The 17,845-nt window shown below is 53.3% G+C and overlaps 1 protein-coding gene across 7 annotated transcripts in view; it reads right to left on the bottom strand.

The window, feature by feature from the left end:
- Positions 1-1,433: 1,433 nt before the first annotated feature.
- The window catches only part of LOC126578094 (capon-like protein), a 62,266-nt gene continuing 45,854 nt past the window's right edge, over positions 1,434-17,845 (bottom strand). For 3 of the 7 annotated variants that reach the window (XM_050240348.1, XM_050240349.1, XM_050240350.1), the window contains exons 6-10: positions 14,326-14,506; positions 7,666-7,856; positions 5,936-6,121; positions 5,670-5,792; positions 3,363-4,996 (exon numbers count right to left, since the gene is read on the bottom strand). In XM_050240348.1, the coding sequence (XP_050096305.1) occupies positions 3,797-4,996; positions 5,670-5,792; positions 5,936-6,121; positions 7,666-7,856; positions 14,326-14,506 (1,881 nt within the window). In that variant the 3' untranslated portion in view covers positions 3,363-3,796. Of the gene's footprint in view, positions 3,256-3,362; positions 4,997-5,669; positions 5,793-5,935; positions 6,122-7,665; positions 7,857-14,325; positions 14,507-14,679; positions 17,052-17,845 lie in introns of those variants that run through there. The other 4 variants (XM_050240347.1, XM_050240346.1, XM_050240345.1 and 1 more) reach the window with 4 other exon arrangements.

The raw sequence follows: 17,845 nt of genomic DNA, 5'->3' as shown, positions 1-17,845 counted from the left end.
CCAAAGGGGTGGTACATAGCGGGGTGGGAGGAAGTGAAATTATATAGTTCAACCCCTGCGCACTGCGGCACCACGGGAAGGTGTGTTGCATCGAAAGCGGAAACCGGGGGAGCTTCGATCGGCGAACGGCTGAGTAACTGGGCGTCTCCATCGCCCACGTGCTGCGTGCAGACCACCAGGTTAATAAGAACCAAGGGGTGCGGTGCCGCTGCGGTGTGCACAGACTTTGCCTGCCGTCGACGCCACCGCAGCCAATCAAGTCATTCTCGACGACGACGACCCTGGAGGACGATGGCGACAAAGCGACGTTGATAGATTACCATCTGCGACGCTAAGCAGCAGCAGAGGTCCTGGGCGGAGGGTAGCTGATGGAGCTCTCAACCCGCTGGTCCCCTGCTGGGCCTGCGTTGAGAGGTGAGTTCATCACCAACCATTTACCAGTACACCATCATCGTCGCTCTGCTGCTGCTGCTGCTGCTCTCCAATCTGTCATGTCTGTTTTCATTACTTGGCCTCCAGGTAGTGTACTGAGACGATGAGAGAAGGCGCGCCACTGCGCCAAGACGCCGTCGCTTCAAGCCTGCCAGCCAATTTATGATGTTATGCGGCGTCTAGAGCAGCCGGGATTGAGTTGAGAAGAAGATGAAGACCAAGCAGCAGCAGCAGCAGCAGCAGAGATTGGCCTCTCGTGGGATGAAAATGAAAAGGAAAAGCCTTTCACGCCTTTACGAGAATTCAATTTACCATCACCTCGAACGCTGTGATTCCTGGCCTACCCCTGGTTGTGGGGGGAAAAGAAAAATGATCCTCGCGATGCTCGTTTTCGCTCTCTCTCTCGCTCTGGCCATTTCTTTCTTTCGCGACAGTCCGGACGGTTGCGCTTCCATCATCAATCATCTTCAAACGGGGAACAGACGGGCAGCGAAGCAGCCAAGAGAGGAGCAGCGAACGGAGCTCCTTGCGCATTTTCTTCCACTTGCAAAAGAGTGACGGTAACACGTCCTTGATGATATCCCCTCGGCTCTGTACTCTGCTGCCTCATCAGCATCTTGCTGCTGCCGCTGCTGCTGCGTTAGAGATGACATTTCGAAGTAGCGTAATCGGTGGCCATTTCCGGTGGCTATTTGGTGGCTGCTTCCTCGTTGCCTTATCATTGCGACGCCGTTGAGGGGAAGGCAGGGAGTGTGATAATGAAATATCTCGCCCGTTTTTTTTTTTTATTTCTTTCGGTTCCGGTTTTTGTCATTTTATTGCCAGCCGCGCTCACGATAATGGCACACCCGGATAGAACGCAGGCAGACGGTCATCAATGCGGTCTGACCGCCGACCCAAATCCTCACGAAGAGAGCAAAAACCACACGGGGTCACACAATCACGATCGAAAGTTGGTTGGGATTTTTTTTTTTAGAAAATGCAAATGATACTTAACGTTTTATTCATCTTTTTTTCCTATTTACCTACGTTTTCTTTAACCGACGGGAGAAGGTGGAAAAAGGGGAAGGGATCGTGAGGCAATGAAACGAGTGGTGGAATGTATATTTTGTCGCTTTTTTCTTTTTTACGGGCGGATGATAAGGTAGAAGGAAGGGGTATTTTGGGGGATGGTTGGAAATTAAACTACTTACACATTAGCTATCCGTGGGGGTCGGCTGCTAGCCTGCGGTGTTATGGGTTGCCCCTTGGGACATACACCGGGCCAACAGGAGTAGAACACACACTCTCTCTCTCTCTCTCTTTCTCTAAACGAGAGAGAGAGAGAGAGAGAGAGATAGACAGGACGAGGGAGGAGTAGAGGGGCATTATAATAATTATGTTACTTGAGTAAGTGAAAAAAATCCGGGAAAAAAACGGAATGTAAGGACATGTTCTGTTCGCGATCCCTACTAGCTTAACACTAACACACATACACGCAAGCACACACACACGCCTGCTAACCGATTGTTTTTTGGGGACAATGTGGGGAATGTGATCGAAGCAGCGTAACTAGAAGGGCGCACGCACTCTGTATGTGTTCCGAGATGTACCGTCCGTGTCAAATCAGTCTTGGAATGGGAATTTTTGAAGCAGAACACACATACATGCACTCCAGCGCCTGTAGCTAGGGGATGTTCGTTTTGCTGCACGTTCGAGAGCTAGCCGTAATCTCTTCCTCGCGGTTTGGGGATACACTCGCTGGTGTCCCTTTTGGTGTCAATACTGTCAACTGGTGGCGCTAAATCCTCCTCGTTTGAATTCGAGGATCTCTTTCTTTAGATGTCTCTTGCGATGAGCATTGTCTACTGTGTTCGATTCTACTACTACTACTACTACTACTACCACGCTGTTCATCTCAGTCACCCATGGAACAGGCTGTCACTTTCGCACCACATTGAAGAGCCTACTGAGGAGCTCCTGCTCGTCATCATGTTCGCCATCGCCTACTGATACTGTATACTGATATGGTTACGTTTCCAGGATCGTCCTGGAGTAATCGTTCCGTTCTGGTGGCATCAAGGGAAAAGGGAGAACGGGGCCAGGAAGTTGGACAATCTCTCGTTTGCATGGCATACGGGGAATGCGACGATATGGGACGGCTTCGAACGGGGATGCATCACACGATCATTAGCCGCCTTGTGGCGAAGCTAACGACCGGGAGCATCCCCTCCCGTCAGGACAGATGGTTGCTGATGGTGTTGTTGGTGATGGTTGACGGTGGCATCGTCTCGCCCCGCGGTCTTTCGTTTACTCATCGCTCGGCTCCTGCTGCTCGTCCTCCTCCCCATCATCACTGTCGCTTGCGGCGGAGGAACCGGACGCTGCCGTTAACCGCACCATCGGTTGGCTTGTACCGTTCCACCATCGACGGCCGCCAAAACCACCACTGAGTCCGCCGCCACCACCACCACCGACACCGACGGCGGTGGTAGCGAGTGGTGGCCAGCGGCGCCGGGGCTAGAAGGTGGTCACTTTGCCAAGCTTCAGACCGAGCAGCTTCTTGCGCTTCTTCACGCTCAGCTTGCTCCACAGATTGCTGGTACCCTCGACCAGCAGGTACTCGTCGCACAGGTCGACACCGTTGGCCGCCGGCCCCGCAATGCTGCCGCTGGTGGCGTGATCTTTGGCTAGCAGGTCCACCATGTCGACGTCCGATTTCTGGTTGCGCTCCGAGCGCGAATCACCGGACACGAAGCCGGACTCGGGGCGGGACAGTGATTGCGATTGGTTCGTCCACTGGAGCGTGTGGAACCAGCGAGCGACCTTCGCCGTTGATGACAGCTGAAAAAAGAGGGGAGAGAGATAAAAAGATCGATTGTGATTAGAGCTTTTAAAGAACCTGGAGGCAACCTGGCGATGGCATTCGCGGGACTTGAACGATCGTGAGAGAAACCGAGGGAAAATATTAAGAGACCCCGCATAGATCTCGATTACTACAGCCAGTGTCTGTCTTTGTGTGTGTTGTTTATGACTTTTATTACAATTTAACCTTCATTATTCACTAACATCATCAATATCATCACCATCCTAGGGGAGGAGTAAGGGATAGAAGGAAAGGAAGGGAGAGGAGAGTTATCGATCTTCATCATTGTCATCTTCATCTCGCCATTATTTAAATTGTTCCTAATATGTACAGATCTCTTCAACACGACCGGGAAGAGCCGGGGAGGTTCACGACATTCCCCGTACGCAAATCACCTTCCCCTTCTCCGCGGGGAAGCGATAGCGAAACGCGAGCGCGTCCCCTTGTGTGTCCACGTTCGCGAAACACATACACTACTGCTTCGCCACACTGCTCTATCATTACTGGCTGCTACTACTACTACTTGGTGGTATGGCGGGCCCACTGCGAGCGCTGGACTTGGCTCATGATCTGGCTCCGGTTCGGCACCTTCTCGCTGGTGCTTCGCGTGATGAAGCTCGGCGTGGCCGGTAGCTTCCGCGTCACGGTACCACTCTCATCGGTGACCTTCAGCGTGACCAGGCTCGGAATGGATGTCTTCTTCTCGTAGTGCTGCGGTTGGTGTAGAAAGCGCGTCGAGTCCTTCAGTATCGACACATTCCGTGTGCTGCCTGCCTCGCCCTGGCTTAGTGTGCCCGAACCGGAAGCCGAGCTGCTACCACCACCGGTCGTACCGGTGCCACCGGTGGTGCTACTGGTGCTGCTGCCCGTTGTGTTGCTGGTGGTCGGCAGCTCGGAGAAGGAGGCCGACTTCCGGCTCGGTACGCTGGTGGCCGCCGGAATGTCAAGCTTTTGCTGTGCCGTGTCACTCATCGGTACGATCACCTTCACCTTCCCGTCGGTATCGATCGTGGTCAGTGTGCCGACCTGGGACAGGGGTTTGATGAACGGGCTGCTGCCGCCACTCGCCGTCATCGATCCGCTCGCCATATCTCCTTCATCCAGTCGCAAAGATTCCATTCCCTTCTCTAGGCTACGCGCTAGCCGGAGCTCATCGAAGAGGGTCGAAGTGGAGGAGGCGTACGAGGGACGATTCGAGCGTTGCCCACTGCTGACCATATCACTCATGAAGCTACCGCCAGCACCTCCCATTAACCGGCCTGCCGAGGTGCTGGCCGTTGGTGAGTTTTTACTCGAACTTTCAGCCGACGGTGGTTTGGAGCCGGTGGCCGATGACCCCAGTGGGCCACCGTAACCAGTCGCGTTCGGATTGGCAAACATGTAGTTCGGTACCGGGGGAGGTGGTTGCGGTGAGCCAAGGCTTGTCGGTATGGTTGCAGCGGCGGCGGCGGCAGCGGCCGCTGCCGCTGGATAGAACGCTCCCGGAAAGGCCGACAATTGGCTGAGCAGCGTCTGGTTGAGTTTGTAGAGTTCCTGCTGGGCAACGAGCGGATTGGTTGCGGCACTGGTCGCCGCTGCACCGCCAAGGGCAGCTAGGGATTGTAGTTTCTGGAGTTGCTGCAGAGCGGGCGAGAGATTCATTCCGGCTCCGACACTCAGCAAATCATTCAACTGTTGCTGTTGCTGTTGCTGTTGCTGTTGTTGCTGCAAGTAGGAGAACTGCAGAGGGAATCTAGAATTAGAAGAGGAGCAGAAGGGAGGGGCGCTTCCGCTGTTGACGCGATGCCGAAAGCAGCAAAGAGGAGCGGATGCCATCAGGCCAACCAACTTACCTTCTACTAGCGAGTGTTCCGAGGAAGGACGAGCAACAGGACCACGTTAGTAAGCAGCAGCAACAACCGGCGACGAAAAAAATGTTTGAATTGCGCCTCAAGTTAGGTAAGCGATTTCGAGCGCCTGAAGTTAGACTTTCACTCACGCAAGTGAGAAGCCGCAGGATCGTTCTCACGGTGCGCGGGAACGTGGATTCCGTGGAGCATAATTTCGTAGCCAAAACATAAGTTGGTCACCGGGAAAACGGACCATTTCATGAACTTCCGACAGCCAGCATCTCACAGTCGCAACCGAGGAGAAGTTCGTAAGGATTTGAAGCTTACTGCTCGAGACACCGCATTGTGCAAGAGCGATTAATAATGAGCGTTCGAAACGGCACCAAATGGCACGGTAGTTGGTGCAATCAATACTGTAGCAGCGCGCAGGAACACAGATAAACACAAACACACAAACACGCACACACAGAGGACAGAGTATAAGGCACACAACAATTTGACAAAACAATTCAGGGTGGCAAACGGGCCGGCCAGATCACGTTACTTCGTTAGTGTACACGTACCTGTGGAGCGATTCCGATGGCGGTCGCCGAAAGGCCCGGTCGGTCCGGTTCGTGATAGCCACCGAGCGAGGCAATGTGCTCTAATAGCTCACGATTCTGCTGCAACAGCTGCTGGATACGTGCCTGTGAATGGCAAAATGGAGGGAGGGAACAGTCATATAGTGTGGAAAGGGAACGCGCGCGCCCGCGCGAGGAGAACGGGGATGGAAAATTATCGTAATTTCCACTCGCGACCCACCGCGGTCGCTGGGCTCAAGCTCACTTACCTGTGCATCCATCCGGGCGTTCGTTTCCGAGATTAGCTGCTCACGGACGAGCATCAGCTGGGCGAGGACCTGGCGCGTCTGCTGCTGCTGCTGATCGAGCTGCTCCCGCAGGCTGCTCATCTCGCGCGATGCAGTCAACGGTGTTTGGGTCGCTAGCGAGCCCACATCGAGTCCGGCGTCCTTATCCTATCCGGAGCAAGAGAGAAAGAAAGAGAGAGAGACCAGAGGAACAGCATTAGACGGGGAAGGTGCACACCAAATGGGCGGAACATGGGACGCTTCAAGGCACGTTCGAGCTTTGCTTCGCTCGCTGTACAACGTGCACGCGGGCTCGTTCTCCATCATTATCTGCTGGCGGCAGTCGGCAGCCCTTATTGCTGTGATTTCTCGATGCCAATCCAAGTGTGCCTTCGAGGTTCAGAGGTTCCACGCTACATCAATCGGCAGCGGGAGTCAATAATCTAATCAACGAATCGATCGTGCCACCCGCCGGAGGCCAGCCGGGCTTTGCTTCCGGATAGATGGCGGAAAGTTTAAGCACTCCCGTCGCGTTCCATTTCGTAGAAATTCGGTTAACGTCACAGGGACGTACTTTTCTTCTTCCTTTTCTTTGGTGACAAAACTTTGTCTAAACAATCTCCCTGTCTCTTTCTACCTTCGGTGCTTTATCGAAAGATTTTATTTATACGACACCACTTCACGCACAGAGACACAGCCTGGGGTGGGCCAGTGACACAATCCCGTGTCATGTTCTGTCACTTATGCTGAAGCATTAAATATTGTTTCCATCGTCGCCTGCTGTGGTGTGTATGGGAACGGTGGTGTGCAAAGTTGATGTGCGCACGACAAAGCACACAACAAAGCAGGCAGACTGGCTGCACGCTTCTGTGAGCAATTAAAATGGCCGCCTGCCTTCCCGTGGCTCCCAACGCGGCTGGATCCTAGCCCCCCGGGCTCTTAAAAGCCCCGTACTTAAAAGTTTAATTTTATTATGGAACGACAGCATCAACAATACGAAACACACACAAACACACAACGAGCGGAGCAACTTTGTCATTCGAGGAGCACCACGAGGAGGACGTCCTTGCTTTGCCTGGAGACGCATTTAGGTTGCACGAGAAATCTAATTATTCGCTCAGGGAGCGAGAGTGAGCATGCTGCAGAGGACGTAATACGTAAGCATATTTTGCATGCCTACTTCCCAGACTCCCACCCCCCAGCATAGGTTGGTGATGTCGGTTTTAACGTGTGCCCATCGACACTTCTCCTTATCAGGTTTGTACATCAAGGCGAGGTGCTTCTACTTGATGATGATCAGGATCAGGGGACCATCATCTTCATGATGAAGCGAAAAAAACAATTGGAAAACTTTTCATCGTCTCCTTCGAGGCATGAAATTGAGTTGCGAGGCGTATTGCACACAAATACACTAGTAGCTGACCGTCGCATCGTGGATCAGCAGCAGCTTAGTGAGAATACGATGTCCCCGATGACTAGGACATCTCACTCAGGCGACTTTTCTCGAGTATATCCCTCTGAGTAGATCCAGTTTTCCAGTGTTTAGACCTCGGTCAGCAGCAGGGCACGAATCACCATCTGCCTTTCCGTCAGCTTCAAATCGAGAAAGACCACCCAGCGTTTGACCACACCGTACCACGACGTCATCGACGACACGACGCGGTTTCCGGTTTCGAGGGGGTGTGCGCGTGTTGTATTAAGAGACCACCTACCTGCTGTGATTGCAGCGCGGATGTTGATGATCGGTGGTGCTGGTGCATGGTGTTGCTGCTGCTGCTGCTGCTGCTGGTGACTGCGGCGGCGGCCGATGGCGATGGCGGTACGGAGGGATGCGAAAGGGTTGCGAGATCCAAATGGTCCGGTCGCGCCAAACGGGGTGAATCGTGTGCCGATTTCGTCGGATCTGGAATCAATCATGATGGAGAGGGGGATGAGCATTGCTTATTAGTGTTGCCTGCATCGTTGAGAGGATCCGATAAATCAAAGATTAAGCTGTGGCCAAGATTTGAAGGGAAGCGGTTTGGGAGTGTCGGTGTTAACGGACTGTGACGTAGATAAGACGCCATCATGCCGACGATCGGACGACGCGCGATCTCGTTTTCGGGCGCTTCTCTCTCTCGCTCTCTTTGGTTCGTTCGAGTAGATTTTCGATTTCAGATCAGAGTCTGAGCACTAGGCAGCGTGCGGTGTGGTGGGGGCTAGAGGGAGGAGTAAATCTAATTTTAGGTACCCCTTCCCCGTCCCGCTACACCAACCAGTCAGCCGTTGCCACCAACGAGGTGTGCATGTTGAGGTTTGGAGATAGATTACAGAGTGTCGAACGAGTTTGGTCAGCTGGTGGCGTGGTCAACGCGCTGACAGGAGCGGAGGGAGAGTCGCGATTCAATCGGCGACGCGCTGAGGGCGGTGTAACCATCACCATCCATGTCCACCATTCGCATCAATGTTGAACTGAATATTGGCCTCGTGCACTAGCTGCTACGGCGCTTTCTCTCTCGCTCGCTCTCTGCACCACAAACGTCACTTGCGTCTTGTCCCTCATGGCCACCTGGATTAGTGTCGCCTGCTGGCTAGAGTTGGTGTGCTGGCGCAACAATCTCGCTGACAGCCGATTGATCAAAGGATGACGCTGAGAACGCAGTAGGCCACGAGGAGAAAAATACTCGATGACATCCAGCGAATGCGGAGTGGATCTTAGTAAGCCAGGCGAACAGTTTTGTTGACAATTTCGTGGCACCATAAAGCATCACTCAGCCCCTACTATGATCCACTGTGCCATCCATAAAATCATAAACCTCTCTTCCTCCCACTATCAAATCACCGGTGGTGGCGGCGAGAGGGGAGAAACTGTGTAATTACCCAAACAAAACACCCAACAACAACTGTAAATGTGATCAATTCATTAACATAAACCCCCCCGCGCACCAGGAGGAGAGAAGAGAAAGATAAAGATGAGATGAGCGTTTCGGTTTGAGATACGCCGCGCGTGAACGCTCTCTATCTTTCTAATGAAAACACATATTAAACATCAACATTTTGGTGCGGTGGGAGGAACCTCGTAGTGTGAAGAACGGGCTCAACGCTTCACTCAACAGGAACATCGTTTTTTTTTCTCCATCCCACCACCACCCCACGACTCCAGTCTCTGGTGCCGCGGAATGGCGGACTTGGCCATCAATTTAATATTCCCCGAAATGAACACACGAGCACTGTGGATGGTGGAGGCGGTGTGGTGCGGTGCCGGCCTTGCCTAAATATTGCAAATGGAAACGTAATCATCAACATCAACAGCGAGAAAAATATGTTTCAAAGCGGCCATTCCACGCCGCAGGGTGCGTGCTCCACTGGCTACTCCTGTCCAGTCCAATTGGCTTGGCAATCGTCAGTCGCGCGCCACAGGAATGGAGCGAACAGTAGTAGAAGAAGAGATACACTAATTAACAGCATGGTCTGGGTGGGGTGTCCATGGAGCAAGTGAAATGAAATGGAACGAAGAGAAAAAAAAAAGGATTCAATTTGCTTTCTCTCTCCCCGCGTTTCTCGCGGTGTTTACGTTTCCACTGCAAAGAACACAGAGCCACCACTACCACCACCGCCACCGGCAGGTCATCTCTCATCAGGCAACGCAGTCACACCTATCGCCTCCTTACTCCTTCTTGCGCGGCACACGATCTGTCGGAGCATCATTTGATGCTGACCGCTACGACCACCACCCACTGAGTTGAGGTGTGACGGGTCACGTTTTTTGCCCGGGAAAATGTTGGTTGATTGGCATTTTTTCCGCTTTTTCCCGCACCGTCAGAACAGATCAAACGCGATGGTCAAAGGTGCTGACCGCCCCCCCCCCCCCCCGCGATAAGGATTTTATCATTCACCAGCAACAACAACAACAACAAAAGCAACAGAGCATCAACAGAACGAAAAGCAAATCTCAATCATCGGGGGGTCCACGTGGCCTCGGACCCATTTGCGGACGAGTGAACGCGCGCGCCCTTGTTTGACGCGATGTTGACAGACTCCACACCCCACGCACGACCCCCCCGGGAGAGCGAGAGAGAGCGAGATCAGTGTCCGATCCGATGTTTCATTAACAAACATGTCTCTGCGGATCGCAGGGGGTCACGTCGGCGTTGGTGTCGGTGTTGTTGGAGCATAAAACCGAAACCACTGACGTCATTGTGCACCTTGAAGCGCGGACACGGAGGGAGGGGAGTTTCGAGAGGAGACACACGGTCCCCACGAAGGAGGTTACATGCCGCTGTTCGTTCGTCCTGATGCTGGTCATTGCTCAATCCCGTGTGCTGCTCAGCGATTCTGGTCCTAGTTGCCTATTCTTTTACTGCTCTTAGAGAGGGAGAGAGAGAGAGGGAGAGAGCAACCGAGGATCGAGGATCGTTCACGATCAAACTGTCATTTGTCATGCCTTCATCGCTTCAAGTAATTACAATTACAGAAGCTAGGTGATCGAGCGATCGCTACAGATCACGGACGAGGAACCGAGTCCCAAACTAAAGCAAAAAAAAACACACGTTTCTCGTCACCATTCGACTGAGTGCCAAAAAGTGTCAATTCGCGATCGCTTCCCGGACGGACGGACGGATGGATGATCGTGCTGCCTCTTCCCTCTTCTCCTTCTCCTTCACGCTCATTTCCGCTGTCGACCGACGATCGAGCGTGATCGAGAGGTGCCAAATGAAGTTTAATTACTTTACGCTTCGTCCACCAACACCCCTCTCTCTCTCTCTCTCTCTCTCTCTCTCTCTCTCTCTCTCTGGTTGTCTATGCATGCTTACCATAGTTCAATCAATCAACCATTAACACGCTTTTTTGCAGTTGTTGTGCCAGCCACCATCATCCAATTCCACCTTGATCGTCGCGTTCGAATCACTCGCTCACACTCTCTCTCTATCTTTCTCTCTCTCTCTCTCTCTCTCTCTCTCTCTTTCTATGTCTCCCTTCTTCTCTGCTGCTTTCCAAAAAGCGTTCCGTTTAATTTTTCGCGCGTGATAATGGGCCCTCGCTTCCTCTCTGCTCTCTCTCTCTCTCTGCTCTCTCTCTCTCTCTCTCTCTCTGCCTGTATGCTCAATTAACCGATTCCAATCGAAATGATTTATTTGATCTGATCCGGCCGAACCACAGAGCCGGAGGGCCATCGGCCAACGAGGGGAGACACACAAACACGCACACACAAACGCGGCGAGGCGGAACAAGCAATTAATCACCGCGAAACGCAAACAACAATCCGCGAATGAATGAGACCGTGCGTGCGTGCACTTTATCGGAATTATATTTTGCTCCGTTCCTCTGTGTGTGCCAATTGCTCAGCAGATCAACCGCCGGGTCGGTCGGTTATTGATTAATCTTTCAACGGCAACTTCTTCGCGCAAGCAAGCAAGCGGCGCATCATTTTTCCCCGTTCCGATCGGTCGTCTGGTGTACTTGTCTGGTGGAGGAACTCCCATCACTTCCTTTCTCCACCGCCTCTCATTCCTTGCGACAAAACGGAACCAAGATCTCCAGAGAGAGAGAGAGAGAGAGAGAGAGAGAGAGAGAGAGAGAGAGAGGTGCAGACCACACGGCCTGCGGGATCGCGGGAGGGAAAAGCAAATAAACAGCAAGCGAGCCAGACCAGCCAGAGAGGGTCTTCGTTGACGTGCAACTCTGTGTTTTTGAGGCGGAAAGAATACTCTACTCTTCTGTCTCGACCGTAGGAGTCGTCGCCGATCTTCGGTAGCCGGTTAGTTAGCTTAATGGTAAGATATTACACACTGGGCAAAGAGGAGGAGGAGGAGATCGTTGGAAGAGAGACAGCGAGCAAACCAAGTTAGCGCGAGGCGGAGGAAGAGATGCTGTTAAAACGTGACGGTTTATTTATTCAACAAACAACACCGGAATCAGGGGCCGCGCCGTGCCGGGACGGGAAAACGAAGAAGTCATTTCCGTGGCTCAACCTCGCTCGCTTGGCGCCGATTTTCCCATTTCCCCATCGTCAGAGAGGGAGGGATAGTGAGCGAAAGTGAGTGAGTGCCGCCACGTGACAGGACGAGCATATTTTTGAGCTAATCTTGAGATAACACACTACAGGAACTGGACTCTATACGAGCGAGCTGCGACTGCCACCGGAATTCTCGAAGGAGAAGGCGCTCAAGGGACTGATTGCGTGATAAGCTGACTCCTCACGTAGATGCGGGCGCGGTGGGAGCAACAACAAAAACAACAAGAACAATAACCACCACCAGAGAAAAAAAGAGCAAGCAAGCACGGAGCCTAACAACTCAAACATAATTAGGTGCGTGAGCGTATGTGGTGGGGGTGCGAGATGGTTCTGGTTTGACAGAGATTCTGACGTGGTGTCTCAGGATGCTCACAGGACATGACTACGAATCAGAGGAAGTGTGCCTCCTCGTCTACTAGGATTAGCGTCAGCGACACCTTCCTCTCCACAGCCTAACAACCGCTGGAAGTGGTCTTGTCGGTCTCGTTAGTTGGCTTTGGGTTTGGTCGCTACACGCTTTCTTGTGACAGTTCTTCTGCTTCTACTTCTCACATCAAAAGCACTACGGGGCAGCGAAGTACACCACAACAACAAGCACGAAACACGCGGACTGTGACTAACGAAATTGGGCGAAAACATAAATAAAAATGAACACCCCAGCACTGGAAGAAGGGACACGTGTGTCGCGCCACTCACTCCGTCCTCTAAAGCTCCCTGGGAGGTTCATCAGTAAGCACACCTTCCTTGCCCCGCCGTTACCCTCGTTGATTCGATGGGAGAGGAGATAAAGTTTAATTTGAAGTGATGACTTGTCGAGATTTATTTGCCCCGATATAGCCGCGCGATGAATTGGAATTGGAAAAATGGCACCCGAAACCCCCCCCCCCCCCCCCCCCCCCGGTCCGGAAAAAGGACCCGAAAAAGCAAAACTCCCGAGAACTCCAAGAGGCAAAACGCGCGCCGCACACCGAGTGTTAAATGAACCATCAAGTAAAGTGAAAGAAAGAAATTCGGTGACGACCGCCGTGCTCCTGCCGTGCTGCCATTATCATCAAAACGGCGAGCGGAAAATGGCAAAACCCGTGGAAACCGGGTGGCTTTTTTGCCTTTGCCTGTCTTCTGTTTCGGCCTCGGAGAAGAGAAGAAAAAAACACTCGGCCTACTCGGCCCCAAAACCTCGAAGCAATCAAAGTTGGAAAGCGAATATTTTATCCAAGTAACGAGCGCACCGGGTTCGCGTTGTGATGCGTACACATTTCCCCACGGCGCGGACTGCGAGGAGCGAGTGAGTGAGTGAGTTAGCGTAAAAAGTGTCGCCCCCGGGGGCGGGGGTGGTGGTGGTGGTGAGTGAGTGAGTTGACGACTGGATGGAGATTGTTTTCCATTCCCACTGCCATTGTCGCTGTGTGTGTCAGGCGCGGAAATATGGACCGGAATATTCTAATCTTCCCCCCAACCCGTGACGATACTCTTGTGCGACGTGCGCGTCGCGTTGGAAACCTCGCGATTGAATGTCCGGAGTATCTTCATAACAGCAGCAGCACCGGGTGCACATCCATGTCGAATCCTTCTTTTGAAGTAAACCAGGCACACCACTGGCAGTTGGACTGCTCAGCGGTGTGTAGCAATCTACTGGAGGACTGGTTCTGCTGGTTAGCCGGAAGGACGAACCGAAAGTGAACCCAGAACGATGACGAAGAAGAAGCTGCCAACGACGACGACGACGACGCCGACGACGCCGAGATAGGAAAGGGAAACAGTGTGCTTATCGGGGCGTACAAATTTAATTAAAGCAAGATGATGGCTCCGGGATCTCCACGGAAAGGGAGAGAGTGTGCGCGATGGGGGGTATTTGTGTATTGGTTGGATCGTTGGATCGCTCTTCCACACTTCTCGAGACCTCTCTTCCCTCTCCGTGTTATAGAACTTTTATAGGCCCACCGAGCGTAGTGGGCCAAAGCGTTTCGATTAGTATAATCTGTAGCGCACTTCCTCCTCCTCCTCCGCCCCTCGGTTGGTGGTCGATGGAGCGGAACGTGGCATCATTATCGGAACGCAGCCTCAGAAAGGCCCTGGCGCGCTGGTGCTGCCAGCTTGTGTTGTTTGGAGGAAATTGAAATGATTCAGCAATAACGACGGTTAGTCGTCTGGTCGACTGGACCTTGCTGGATGCTGCAGACCGCGGGGGAGAGATATTGATTTTTTGCGGGGAAATTGCTTAGAACCAGAAGCTGATTGCGTGATATCAGTGTATCAGATGGCTGGCGGAGGCATTAGTAATAAGGAAATCCAGATTTGAAGGTTTTCCAGCATTGAAATTTGCGTGGGAATTGAGCTTGTTGTGGGGGGGGGGCCAGATACCAGGCCATCTGCTTACCCTTCTTGATGTCGTCGTCTTCGCTGATACGATCCGAGCAGCGATCCTGCTCCGAGACGTCGCACGGTGACAGTTCCGAGTGGTCGTCGCCGAGGTTATCGTCCCCGCTGTCCTGCATGGTCAGCTTGTGGCACACTTCGAATGCTTGTCCTACGGTCCGAACAATCCGCATGGCTTGTGACTGGAGGGAAGGAAGAAAGAAAAAAGAATTTCCAATTAGTATCCATCAGAAGTCATTTAGGAGAACAAAGCGGAAGCTAAAGATAATGGCAGTTGCCCTCACTGAACGTAACACAAGCAGAGCCAGAGCAGGCTAGTTGGAGTACTTTTTTGACTCCGGTGGACCGGAATTACCTCTAGGTCCGAATCAAGACTCCCTCTACGCGGTAGAGTCATGTCGGTGTCCAAGTATTCGTTCACGTTCGGATCCGTGTTGGGTCCATCGGTGCGCGGGTTTCTCACCGAGCTGCGCCCAGCACTGCGCGGTAACGTTTGGCACTTGAGCCGCTCCAGCGCTCCACTGTCGACCGGTTCGTCCTTGAAGCAGATCTTCCGCCCTGTCGATCGCTTTTCGCCTTCACTCGCCACACCCACGGCTGCCGATTGTCTCGATTGTGGGCTGTCCTCCTCGAGGATCGTTCCTGGTAATCGACCACCGTCACCGCCCGTCGTTTTAGACACAGCACCACCATACTCGAGACCGCGGGGAAGTGTACTACTTCCGGAAGACACTCCACCGCCACCTCGCGATAGATTAACGATTGTGCTGAACTGTTTCTGGATGCCTTTGGTGGGTTTCGAGGTACTCTGCTGTTCACCGGGACCACCACCATCACCGACATTGCCGCCTCGCGCACTGCCATCACCGAGTGGAGCACCGGAACTGGACAGTTTCTCCAGCTTGAGCGTTGCCCGGATAATGTTGGGTTCGTTTTGGCCGACGATCGAGGGTGTGGTTGGTGCGGAACGGACTTGCTGCTGTTGCTGTTGCTGTTGCTGGGCATTAGCTCGTTCATCTCGTGACACCTTCCGAAGGGCTGATGTCGTTGGTTGTGGCGAGGGAAGTGCTAGCTGTTGCTGCTGCTGCTGCTGCTGACGGTACGCCGAGTCCGAGTCACCCATTTTCCGACCACCATCCTTGGGATAGGAAGCCGATTTCGATGGACCGCCTCGACCACCAGCCTGCTGCTGCTGTTGCTGCTTCTCTGCACGACTCTGGTGCTCGTTAAGGGACTTTGTCTTTGATGGCCGTTGGTTCTCCTTAAAGTACAGTATATCGTTCTCCTCGTTGAACAGAATGTGCTTCTGAGCCGGCGCAGGACTGGACGGATTGTTAACGGATGCACTGCCACCGGGCGCATTGGCATTCTGGGCTTTTCGCAGATTCGATTGATTGCCGGATGACGTCGGTAGTTCAGTGCGCTGCTGCTGCTCTTCCTGATCGTCGTAGTCGAACGGACGCTGCTGTTGTTGTTGAGATCGTTGTGAGCGTGGCCGGTGGTGATGGTCATAGCCCTGCGAGTAGTCATAGTACTGCGACGAGTACTTCTCGTTGTACGATTTCGGACGTGGTGTTGCTGGCGTGTTGCCGCTGGCACCATAGTACCGATCATCGTACCTCAGATCACCATCCTCTCCCATATCGTCGTCACCGGCGCGTCCAACGTACGCCATGTTGTCCTCCATCGATCGGCTGTACTCGCTCGTCTCGTCCAGTGACCGTTGGCGGAAATCATCACCGGAGCTTTCGCCATACTCGTACCGATACTTCATCGCCCTGGATGAGTGTTGATAGTGGGGTTGCTGTTGCTGCGGTTGCTGCTGCTGCTGGTAATGCTGTTGGTGGTGATGGTTTGATGGTGGTCCTCGACCACCCGGTCCCGGACCGGGTCCTTGGCCAGAGCCAAACGTTTGCTTACGAATCGTGCCCGTTCCCGGGCTCATCGGTGGTTCCTTCTGTCCCACTCCACGCCCCTTGGAGCCACTCGGGTGCGATGAGTCGTACGTTGCCTCTTGCGCTGCCGATTGGCCCTTGGTCGATTTGTCCTTCTTCTGGCTCCCTTTGGAGGAACCGTCTTTGCTTTTCCCCTTTGGCCACAGGAAAAAGTCCAACGAGCTCTTGTCTTTTGCCGACTTGGGACTACGCGGTGGCGTCGAGAACTGACCTTCATAGCCGGCCGACTCCGGACCACCACCTCTTCCATCGTAATCACTACCATCGCCACCAGCGCCACCGCCAGTATCGTGGTACTGGTCACCGGATTGTGCGCCCCCGGACCCAGAACCACCGCCACCGCCGGACAGGGTACTTTTGCTTGTCTTCCAGACGTCACCGAGGGTACTGAGCGTGGACCGGGCTTTGCCCATTACATCGTTCTGCAGTTGGCGAAAGGTGGACTCGTTCTTTCGCTTCGTTCCGGGAGATGTTAACCCATCGCCACCACCACCACTCGAGGGGCCACCATCGAGGTGGTAATCTTCGGACTTTTGTCTTATCATGTTCCCCGCTACCGCTGGTGTTGTGGCCGTGACCAACACCACCACCACCACCACCGCTACGACCAGAGTCTCCAATAGCAGCTCCAATACCACTCGTTGTTGCCGTTGCAACCGTTCTCACTTGTTGCGTTGCTGAACACAGTATGCGGTGGAACTTTTGTGACACTGGACACTACACTATTCGTTTGGCCATCTGCGATAACTGGGACAACAGGACGGACACTAAACTAACGAGTAGAAGAAGTCGCAAAAGGACGTAATGATGAGTATTTCCCGCGACACACAAAACTCCCTCCGAAGTGTCAGTTAAGTCTCGACATTTCCCCACTTCCGGAACCGGATTTGGAGTTCCGATCTTGACGAACTTTTTTAAATCCGTTTCTTCCACTAGCGCGCCACTAAGTCCACTGTCACCAGCCGTCCGGACCGGTCGCTCGACACCGACTACTACACACGAATGGCCGAACGGACCTCACAAAATGGCGCACGGCAAACTATCGTCGCTCGCTATGTCGCCTCCTCTATCTCCTCCTTGCCAGGGTGCGCGCGCGGTGCACTGACTTGTACACTCCACCACTGCCACCTCTCGGCTAGCCATAACAATAACCGTGTTGGCAAACACGGTCAATCCCTCCCTGCTGAACATGATAGAAATGGATAGATGCGATTATGCGCCACCGACCACCACCGGCACTGCACTGCCGCATCATGTATCGCCGCCGAGTTTGCTTCGTTTTGATCGAGATTTTTGCATTGCTATGGCCCCTCCCCATCCCCCCCGCCCAGGATGCGGTGGTTTCGGTGAAGGAGGAAACGCGCCACTGAAAGCCCTTTCGTCGCCCATTGTTGATAGATTGCTATTTTGAAAAATTCCGACTCGCGAAACAACGCCGACAGCGGCTGCGGCTGGTCGCGAAATTCTTCGCCAGAACTCAACAGTGCAGCCAGGGGGAGGGGTTGGGATGGAGGAGTCTGGGGGAAGAAGTCTGTACTTCTCACGTGGAGAATCCTTCCGAAAATG

The sequence above is a fragment of the Anopheles aquasalis genome, chromosome 3 (assembly GCF_943734665.1).
Source record: "Anopheles aquasalis chromosome 3, idAnoAquaMG_Q_19, whole genome shotgun sequence".
Lineage (NCBI taxonomy): Eukaryota > Metazoa > Arthropoda > Insecta > Diptera > Culicidae > Anopheles > Anopheles aquasalis.
This window is presented reverse-complemented; position numbering and strand designations above follow the sequence as displayed.